The sequence below is a fragment of the Haliotis rufescens genome, unplaced genomic scaffold (assembly GCF_023055435.1).
Source record: "Haliotis rufescens isolate VD_foot unplaced genomic scaffold, xgHalRufe1.0.p SCAF_2, whole genome shotgun sequence".
Lineage (NCBI taxonomy): Eukaryota > Metazoa > Mollusca > Gastropoda > Lepetellida > Haliotidae > Haliotis > Haliotis rufescens.
In genome coordinates this window covers 11,277,751-11,289,069 of record NW_025963890.1, presented here as the reverse complement: position 1 = coordinate 11,289,069, position 11,319 = coordinate 11,277,751, and the positions used below count along the sequence as shown (strand labels likewise).

At 38.5% G+C, this 11,319-nt stretch overlaps 1 protein-coding gene across 1 annotated transcript; it reads right to left on the bottom strand.

The window, feature by feature from the left end:
• Positions 1-2,967: 2,967 nt before the first annotated feature.
• Positions 2,968-8,800, bottom strand: LOC124136126 (cytochrome c oxidase subunit 6C-like). Its single transcript, XM_046501934.1, has 4 exons — positions 8,693-8,800; positions 5,465-5,613; positions 4,337-4,457; positions 2,968-3,075 (listed from the first exon to the last, which is right to left on the bottom strand). Exons 2-3 carry the CDS (start codon positions 5,611-5,613, stop codon positions 4,358-4,360), a joined length of 249 nt encoding a protein of 82 aa, XP_046357890.1. The 5' UTR covers positions 8,693-8,800; the 3' UTR covers positions 2,968-3,075; positions 4,337-4,357.
• Between the last annotated feature and the right edge of the window lie 2,519 nt (positions 8,801-11,319).

The following is an 11,319-nucleotide window of genomic DNA, read 5'->3' as shown; positions in this document are numbered from 1 at the left end:
TTTTATGTCCGATGACATTGTGGAGACGTCGAAAAAGTCTGCAGAGAAATGTGCGGAAGGGCCGTTGGCAGGACGTCTGTAACTGTTCGGATTTGGGTGTGAGGTAAATTGAAGGATGTCGAACGCCAGTCATCTTTATTCAATCGATATCACTGTGGCCTGTTGGTAATCGAGTGTGGACCCTGTTGAGCTGTTCTAGCGGGTGTGTGGATTGATCAAACTTCACGATAGCCACACATCATTCATCACGTTCATAAACATTAGTAGATGGAACATGATCAATTTACACTCACTCACTCGAAAACATTAGTCAGGTACATATATCCAAGAGCCACGATTGGGTCCAAACTCAAGACAATGTATTATCAGCTGGGACAAACCTAATTGTTGTTTCATTATTATATTTAACTTGTCACCACATCATATAGACAGGATGGAAGTTTTCAGACCACCATACCATGTCTGCTTTAATCACATCAAATCAACTGACAATGTTATTTGTGTAACCTAGTCAGAAATAAAAACGAATGCATTTCCACAATCCCTGATTGAAGCACAAGTTAGGCAATTTATTGGTTTTCAGGATGAGCCTATGCTATTTGCGAACATGAACGGAAAAAATAATTAGAATTACATCACCATATAATCAACATTAAATATTAAACAATTAAATAATTGTCTACTTAACATATTGTTTTAGCAACATCCCATCAATATGTTATATACTGCACTGAATAGTCTTTCATTTTGAAGCAAAGTTTTCTGTGGTAGTATGTCGAGTTACCTCCCCTATACTGAATCAGTTTGACTTGGTATAATTTGCTCTATCAATAAGATACTCAAACTTCAGCTTGTATTAAACATTTCTTTGACTCGGTGAAACATCTATTTAGCACTATTAAACAATGCCTTGTAGAAACACTTATTCAGGATTAGTGATGGTGATATTACACACAGAATTACCAGTAACATTAAGGCAATTGTGATAACAGTAATTTGGCTATCCTCCTCTCCTGCACCTTTCAGCATGGAGAGAGCACATTATGCTGCCTGTGTTGTGCTATTTCCTTATTAACTGGTTGAAGGAATAGTCGAAGGTGTACTTCAGTTCTCTTCTAGAGTGTCTAGCAACAACCATGACAAGGCCATTGGTTCTAGGGGTACCAGGAACAATTATCGGAGCCAGTGAAGTTTTACAGTCTTAAGCGATATTCCGGTTCACACATGTGAATCAAACTAATGACTACATATTAAACCCATGCTTAAACCACAAGGTCACCCAACTGCACCAATTTGCAGAATATATTAAGAAGCATACTGATAAAAGGGGACGCATGCCCCATAGAAAGCCATAAATGCCATGACAGCCACTTATTCTGAGGCAGTTTAGTGAGCACCCCAGATACTTTTCACTACATACTGACTTTGAGTCAAAATAGGAGTAATTGTTAGTAAACTCTATAAACTTCCCTAATAGTAAATTGAAATGAGCATCAGAAATTAAAATGCTTACATACTGAGACCCAGGAAAAAGGTATTTTTAATCAGAGGGTCAGAGTTCAATTATGGCAGGATATTAACTCCCACCATACACTTGATGGGAAAATATCAGTATCATCCGAGTATGCAGATATTTGGATTTGTACTGTACAGTAGGTATGTTTGGTTACATGTATATAAAGATATTTTGGATGAAAAGGTTGAGGTCATTGCCAAAATTCTTGCAAATTACATTCAACAGGCCAGGCCACAACACACTATTTCGTTAATTTGATGAGAGGTGAGGTGAAATGGGGTTTAACTTTGCGTCCAAGATTATTGCACTTGTATAGTGACGTGCATGCACGTGTATGTGGGGCTGCTTGTACTAGACTGAACTGATGCCGATTTATAGTGCTAGCACACCGAGATACAGATACCATGCCGCAGTTTAACATGAATACCCCACTCAGACACAGTATACTGACTCCGAGCCGACCAGTCCTTGTTTTAGCCCCTTAATGCCGAGCGCCAGACAGGGTAACAACAAGTACCATCTTTTAACATCTTTTGGTACAACACGGCCACGGATTGAACCCCGGACCTTCCACTCTCCTGGCAGACGCTCTACCAGTAGACCATGGAGGCGGTCAATTTCATGAGAGAATTTGATGTGTTTTGTGTCATATTGAACAGTATTTCAGTTATATCACGGTGTGTCAACTTAATGTGAGAGGAAAGTAATGCAGGTTTGGAACATTTTTGTAAGGTACAGTGAAATGGGGTTTAATAATTAATGTCACATAAAATATCATTACACTCATATCGACTTGCATCCAATAGGCTGGTTGTAGTAGTCTGGACTTTTTTTTAGCGCTTGTCCACAAAGATAACATGACAGAATTTAACATGGATATCCCACTCAGACCCATTATACTAACTCCAAGCTGACCAGTCCTTCTTTCATCCTCTTAATGCTGATGCCAGGCAGGGTAACAACAAGTACCATATTGTGACATGTTTTGGTACAACAGAGGCCAGGATATCAAACCACAGACCTTCAGCTCTCCAGGCAGACCCTCTATCCAATACAACACAGAGGCAGTTCCAATTTGGTGACATCCACAAGCACTGGCATATTGATGACCAAAACGATGTTCAGAATCAGGGCAAATCTGGGATTTGACAAAGGGACGTAACTATGCACAGCAGTGCCTAAGTGACTCGGCCACACGAAAATGATGAACTAAAATATGCTACGAATCTGAGCAATCTCTGTTAATATAGATCTCTGTTAGCATGGATAGTTTAGAAAAAAAACCTTCAAACAGGAAGGTGGAAGGACATGACTGATGGTGGACGGACAGGACTGTATGTCTAATTGCTATAACAACTCTAATGGTCTGACTACTTGAGCATGTTGAGCTATAAATAGTCTGGATCCTTCATTTCTCCACTCGAGGAGGAACACAAAATAAAACGAACACCTTTTTCTAGTCGATACGATTTAATTTATCTTTTTAAACAACAAAACAGCAAGCTCTCTGCTTTTCCGGAGTGACTCACACACTTGTACCAATTGTTCACACTACATATCTGAAACAAACACATAAAAAGTCCATTATTACAGCTCTCACTGGGAGAACGGTCAATTGGGTTGAGACCCGCTTCTAGATTATAACAGTAATGTCATGATATGCACATAATCATTAACAAGAGGGAATGAGACTCAGCATTGCTCTTTAGTGAACCTCATGAGCATGGCTATGATAAACATAAGATCATACGCAGGGTGAATCTGTGATTCCAACCTACACTCCAGGGACTTCTCAGAAGTCTGCAACAAATGTCAGTAAAAATTCCCAAATTGGTAAAAACATTTCCCAAGTCATGCTGTTATAGTTACAGAACCACTATAGAGGAAGAGGTTTGAATGCTTAGTGTTTAAATTCAATGTTAAAATACATGTACCTCTGAAGTTAGGAAAAGAACTTTTGAACAAAATCCAAATTTTGAACAAAATAACTATTTCTCCCAATTTAGCGGCCAAGGGAACTTAGTTTGAATCCAAGACAAACACCTGCAATCAGTGGATGCTGGCACTACTATAATACAAAGGTCTGCAACTTAAGCCACTAATCAGTAGCCCAAGTCTAGTAAAGTTCTGTTTCGTCTTGTAAGCTCAGCTGATAATCATGATAATAGTACATATAAAAACACTAAACATGCTAAATTCTACTGAAAACATGGAGTCGTCAGATGATGTATTTCCCCTTCTGGTGCAATCAGGAAATGAAGTTTGGCTAGATTTACCCCACTTTTGGTTCGTTGCCGTTGGATACCTTCAGTTCAGTGAAGAAAACAATAAGGCTGTTCAGTACTTTTTCAATGTCCAAAATCATCAAAAGACACCAATTCAACACTAAACTGGTTTGTATAGCAAGTTTCATCATGAAAGTTTCAACAGTTGGGGTGTTCTGCTCCAGAAACGAACACTACCCTCATTTTCAGTCTGGATGGATGGACATGCTAATCGATATATACCCCTATTTTCAAAATTAATGACGGTATAATAATGCTACTTCCCAAGTTCGGGCCAGTAGTCTCAAAAGTGTTTGGCAAAGGGATGCATAGACAACTCTGGCCCTGTAATGCGACATCAAGGGTGTGACATACTACGCTGTACTTAGCAGCCTGGTATGTAAGACAAAAACATTGCAGTCCCCTGTTGCTAATTCTTGAGAAACTACAATCAAACTTTCTAACCTAGGTATTTCAACAGGAAGCATCTTTAGCATGTCATTTGTTTCAAAAATGAAAGATAACTAAGATCAAGATAACCGAAACATAAACCTACGTCCAGTTATCCTGTATAATTCTATTTCCAGTCTTCAGCTGTCACACTTCCGTCAGGTCGTATTGACTGGAACACTCCGGCCTTGATCATTCTCTGGTAGTGGGCCTTTGCGTCATAGGTCCTGAAATAAATAGGTCATCACAATAAATCATGCCCACATACATTGCTTACAGATGACCGATGACGCTCCACAGCATAATAAGCTCACAAGAACCTCCAGCTTGAGAAATTGAGTGAGCGAGTTGTGGTTGTTTACAACAGTGAACAATATTTACAACAGAGGCGACAGGAATAGGTTTCACACATAATTTATAACAAACAATTTAGAATCTTAGCTGGGTCTCACGTTTGAACATGCTGAACATATGAACCACCATCCCTCTGACTGAAGAGATCTATGTTCTAACAATGTGTCATGTTCTTTGATGGAATACGGTTATCATGGAAGTAGCAAATGTAATCAAGATAATTAACTATTTAATACAAACTAACATAAGAATATGAGTGAGTGAGTGAGTATGGTTTTACGCCGCTTTTAGCAATATTCCAGCAATATCACGGCGGGGGACACCAGAAATGGGCTTCACACATTGTCCCCATGTCGGGAATCGAACCCGGGTCTTCGGCGTGACGATCGAACGCTTTAACCACTAGGCTACCCGACCGCCCCCATAAGAATATGAACAAATGATGAACACATGAAAGTTAAAAAACTAATTGAAAGACATGTAAGATTTTCATTTCTTTAACCGATCATGATTGGGTCGGAACAAAACACAAAGTCATGATATCATTAGCATCACGACAGTAAGGAGCATCATGATAAAAGGGAGACAAGCTGATGATGAAAGATAAAGGTTTATGCTCAACAATGGTAAACAAAAACATGTTCGAGTCTAGAGTCTATGATTTTTGGATGGAAAAATAAATGACCCATTATCATGGGATGTCCTCATATCTTTATTGAGCAGAAGCGAGAGCCAAGATCTAATTTTAATGAAATTGGATTTTTCATGTCGACAGATCTGTAAACCAACAACAAAGAAATTAACTGCCTCATTCAACATGTCAAGACAAATAGAATATGAGATAACGGTTTGGGGCAGAGTATGGCAATGATAAACTTACCTGTGGAATTCTTCATACTTCTTAATTCTGACATCGTTTATGGTAACTTTGTAGACAGCAGTTGCAACTATAGCAAGAGCAATCCCAATGCCCAGGTCCTTCTTCACCTTTGTCCTCAGAAGGTTGCGGAGTTGAGGCACTGCAGACATCTGTAGCCAACAATTTAACCATTTTAACAAGCGTTTTCTACATGGGGATTCTGACTTGCTTCCCAGCAACCTATGCTGGTCTTAACTGGCCGCTACATGGATTGGGTGGTCAAACTCGGTGACTTGGTTGATAGCGTGTCATCAGCAGGGATGGAACTGAACTCAAAAAGCATACAAGCCCACAAGGAGAGTGGATTTTTTTTTGCTAGCCCTTTTAGAATAAAACTTTCAAATTTCTACCTTTAAAGACTCAAAAGGTGACAACGTACAGCATGGCTGGGGATAAATAACAGTATTTGTACAATTATAAAATTAATTCATCCGAGGTAAATTTTACTAGCCTTGGAAAAGCTCTTAATTTCAGGCAGCTGTCATATAGCTAGAATATTGCTGAGTATGGCATTACACAACAAAGAAAGAAAGAGCATTTACTTGGTTTTACTAAAACAATTAAAAAGTCACCAGGATCTAATACAGAATTCAAATCCTGAGTCTGTCGCAAGTGTCTCACAATGGTAACTTATGAGGGACAAATGAAACCCAATTGGGGCTTGAATGGGTTTAACTTGTTTAACATGCCTTCGAAAGGTATTCACCTCTATCACATCATCTCGAAATGAAAGTCAACTTTACCACTTATAGCATGAATTAATTTATGAGATTGGTAAACATATTTAACTGATAGCGAGACCAATAACGGAGAAAAGGTTATAATGCTTGGCCTTGCATTAATTATTGCATTGAATGCAATGTTAAAATACATTTGAATTTAAGCAGCTGGGAATTGAAAAATCATTTTATTCCCAAATTGCCTTCCAAGGGCACTTAGTTTCAAAACCTTGATACATCCCTGTAGCTATGTACCAGTACCAATCTCGTTAAAATCAGATCTTTTACTTTGATACCTTTAGCGTGAATATAGGACAACATTTCTCCATAGGAGTGCTGTTCTTGTGTTCTGGATATTTCATATATCCTGCCTTTAGCTATTGAATTCATTCTTTGGCAGAGATTGATATTATCAAATGAAAAAGGTAGATAAATGAAGCTAAATTGTTTTAGAAAGCTGACATCTGATTGTCCCAAGAAGCCACACATCCCTCATTGTGATTAGGTGGTCGAAGTTCGTAGAATTCTAAATGCTCAGTTGGGGTTCCCCTGAGGCAAACTTCTGTGAAGACAGACAGGTATCGAAAAGGAGATAAAGATTTGTTTTAATGAGTGTGTTATTATTTAACGTCACATCGGCAGTAGTTCAGCCATATCGTGTTGTTTTAATGACATTGGGAGCAGTATCCTTGTGTACCCTATTTAAAACAGTTAAAACAACATTGCTGATATTTCGAGGGATAAGTGAACCTACTGAATCAAAACGTAAATTTGTGTTTATACAGGTAGGGGATATCTTTAACAATAGAATTCAGCTATATTCGGACAGAAACAAAATCCTAGATAAAAGGCAAGATTTCCATTGCCTTTTCTGTAAACTTGCAATGAACTTGTGTGACATCACCTGTTTTAGGTATTTTAGCAGGTTTCCTTGAATGAACAGCCGTGTTTTGTTGTATAGTTCTCAACTTGGTATTATGATAAAGTAAATGAAAGTTTGAAACCGATTCACAAAATATGAATGTTTGAATTATAGTTTCACAACTATCAATCTCATTAAAATCAGATCTCAGTTCTTGCTTTCGCTAAACAAAGATCTGAGGACATCCCATTATTGGTCACGTCAGAACGACCTTTCATCCAACCAATCACAGAGTCGCTTACCAGATCATGAAAGTGACAGTCGTAATGTGTTTTCTAATCATGCAACCATGATAATATTTAAAACAGGGTATTCCGAACGATAGTTACAGGTATTATGATTATATCCATACAATCTAGGCCATCTATAAGCCATTCCAGAATGTTCTTCTTATCTGTTTTAAAATTTGTAAGGGAGAATATGTCAAAATATGTTTCGAAGCGTAGTCGCCAGTTTGAAACTAGTGTTGTAAGGTCGAGAAAGCTGCCCTCTGATTGGCCAATGTTGATTTCTTGTCAGTCATTCCATTGGTCGGTCAAATTTCGCGAAAGGTCATTCTGACGTGACATGTAATGGGATGTCCTCAAATCTTTGTTTAGCGGTAACGAAAACTAAGATCTGATTTTAATGAGATTGCACAACTATTAACAAAAAAATTCAATAATGACGGTCTGTTCTGATAGGTGTTCAGCACTTCACATGAACCCAATGTTGACAGGCTGGAAGTGTGCACTGTCAAGACGGCAGCTTTGATGAAATCACGCCTCTTATTATAATGCAACAAATCACTATCAATATGGCTGTTCGAAAACAGGTGTTGTTAAAAAACACAGGACATGACGATATACATATCAATGATTTTGCTCCTATTCCACAGTTAGCAATATTTCTAGTTTGCGTTTGGGTTTCTCGGCAAGACAATCCTGTGGCTTATTTGCATGAGCACTTAAATTGGCTTCATATAGTGGTAGCTAGTCACACTTTTGAAATGAGAAAGGCCTACCCCGATTTCCTTGTCTGTCCTTCACAGAAAACTCACAAGGTGAATAAGTCTAGATAACTTTTTAATAAATCTGGCAGAGCACTAATCGATACACTACATGCTTCCGATGTCAAACAGACCCCTTTCTGCTTTCTATTTTTTTTAAAATCGCCTTTCTTAATAATGCGATACCTGTACACACCACCTTGCTCAGATGCAGAGGCGTCCGATTTGATCATACTTGTTAATATGCCAGCCTTCGTAGATTGTTGTCACCGTCAACAGATATGCCCTATTTATATCAAATGTTTATTTTTATACTGTTTGCACTTTGTAAATAGGGTCATAGAAAAGTACGTGCAAATGGAAAAGACGACAATGGTCTACGCACTGCCGCAAAAGCATGCACCTTGAAAGACACACGACAATCAAGATCTTCAATGGTGAAATAAGTTCACAGAAATACGTTGTCGACATAATTATCATTAACATATAATCTATGACCATTGATGAATCTACTTCAATTCAAAACCATTTGATAACACAGAACTGAATTAAAATCGTACCCTGTATGCGAAGAAACGTGATTGACCTTCACAAACAAAATGTTATCGTCAATGGCCGCTGATCACGTGACTTTAGAAGGGACGTAACTCCGGTTATAACCATTATAGAAACCACTAAAATCAACCCTGGAGACTCTCTGGAGCATTTTAATACGCTTCTTAAAATCATTCACAGAAACTTTTATATTTTATACTATCTTACCTAAATATACATTGGTTTGAGTCTACGCCTTGTCAGTTTGGGGCCCCCTTCTACTGCTGTCGAGACGTAATGGTAACTAAAATGTTGTTTAAATTGGCATTAAACCAAACTCACTCACATGTGCTGACGGTTAAAAATAACGCTTTCTTTAACCGTATTGATGTTTTACGAAGCACATCTCGAAAGCTTCCTATATTTTAAACTGCTCCGGGGGCAGCTCTGGACTAAGACGTAAGCATTAAATATTTTAAAGTTTTGAAAAGGGTGTTTCTTTGCCACAAGTTACGGAATTTAATATGAACACTTTATGAAAGGCATCGGACATGTACACTTAAAAATTAGCTCTCAATAACAAATTAATAACGTTATCAAAACGTCACTATTTAGACTGAAAACAGTTGCTGAAACACTGGGAATTTAAAGTAAAAAGCACAAGGATGATACCCTTATCAAATGCACCACCATCGAATAACCATTTCTGTTTCATGTTTCTGTTGCCAGGCACTATATTTTCGTGTCTAAATTCGACTGTCGTTAACTAGACTATGCTTAACTGGGAAAACAATCGCATAAAAACTTAGCACAAAGTTGGCCCCGAGCCATACCTTATTCACCATTAATTGATTCCTGATAACTGAAATTGTCTGAAGAAGAAATTCATGATGATTCGTTACATGTTCTTGATCCTCAAGGACAATTTGGTCGTGTTGCCAGACAACATTCCTTGTGGCCAATGGATGCTAACTGGTAAAAAATAGGATTTAAATTATCAATGAATACGTTCATTTCCACCTTACCCATGACGATCCGGGTTCGATTAGGTCTAAACAACCCATGGTTGATGCATGTCATTGTATCCCAATTGCGTAGATCGATGCTCATGATGTCAATCACTGAATTTTCTGGCCCAGACTCGACCGCCGTCATATAGCTGGAATATTGCTGAGTGCCAGAGTCCACAAATCCTCTTTGCTTAACGTATGGGCCAATGAGGATCGAATGGTTACAACTGATTGTGTGTCATCGTAGTCCGACATTGTTGATCTTTGCTCATGTTATTAGCTTCCAGTTTGTCTGGTCCGAACTCGATTATTGTCGGACCGACGCGATAGACAAAACTGGGCTATTGATCCACGGCGGGGTAAAACAACATTCACACACTCATCATCCGATCAATCCATCCTAATCCACGAGTCTCCCCTGCCAGAGCATAACATCAACGGTATCATGGAGTGAAAGCGTATATCCCAGCTGTGTTCGCGAGATCATAGGTCTGCCCTATCCCATTTCAAACGAGGAATCTGTGAGGCGCCAGTATCAAAGTTCAACCTCATTAGGGCCAAAATACTGACGCGATTTTATCTTTATAGACCAAAAACTAAAGACAAAAGCGTCAAAAATATTAAAAAACAACAACCCCAAAGTACAGATCTCAGACAAAATGCCCAGTGTCGGAGAAAAGAACCCCTTCGTGTCATACGGAATGTCCATCATTTATCATTTACACTTATTTTTTAAAGAGAAGTCCGAGAGTTATGATCATTATGGAACTTAGGACCTTTTTGTACCGACGATACATTAAAATGTCAAATAAACAAAATCAACATAAAAAAAGGACTACAGCTTGTTATTATGTAAACGTACAACTATACGAGCATTGTCTGTTCTTGGAGAGGGCCAATGACTGGTGGAGTCAAATTACCTCAAACCATCCCAGGGAGTATTGTGTGGCTACGACATACCTTGTATCGTATGGCATAAAACTGTAAAGGGCAATTGCGTAATAACAAAAGAAGATGGTACTTTTTTTTAAAAAAACAGAATGATGATATATCAGTTAACGGTAGTTACAGTCGGGCTGCACAGGGCGGCAAGCTGTAACTCGACCAAACTCATCTGTAGATCATTCAGTTACAGCATCAGTTTAGAACATCACAGAGAAGATACGAGTCTCTTCGTCTCGGCATAATGTCTGTATGTGGGTTTCAACTCGGTATAAAAGTATCAGGAGACAATTATACGAGGGTGAAATTTGTAAAAAAATATTACAAACCCGCATGTAATGTTCACAACAAAATGGCAAGTTTCTATACTTCACGAGAGCACATGAGACGAAGACTGGCAATGATGTGTACAGCTAGCCACTAAATCACGTCACTCAGAGCTGAAATCGATCTCTGCGTTGTCACTTTCCCCTATTATCGAGGTATTCATGCGAGTTCCAGGAACCTGCAGACGTAATATGGACTGGTTGTGAGATATCGCCCGATGAGGCTTCAATAACTCTAATTTTATGTCCTATCTCCCAAAGTTTTTTTCTTAATCAATAGGAAAATAACAGAAAGTCGATTTGTCCCAAGGCATGTATTTTTTATTTTGATATCCGCCGAAAAAATTATTTAATTGACAACTGTGAACCTGACGA

Coding starts and splice junctions, on each gene's coding strand:
- LOC124136126 (XM_046501934.1), bottom strand. CDS start 5,613: ATGTCTGCAGTGCCTCAACTCCGCAACCTTCTGAGGACAAAGGTGAAG. Junction 4,458..5,464: donor AAGTATGAAGAATTCCACAG/GTAAGTTTATCA, acceptor TATTTATTTCAG/GACCTATGACGCAAAGGCCC.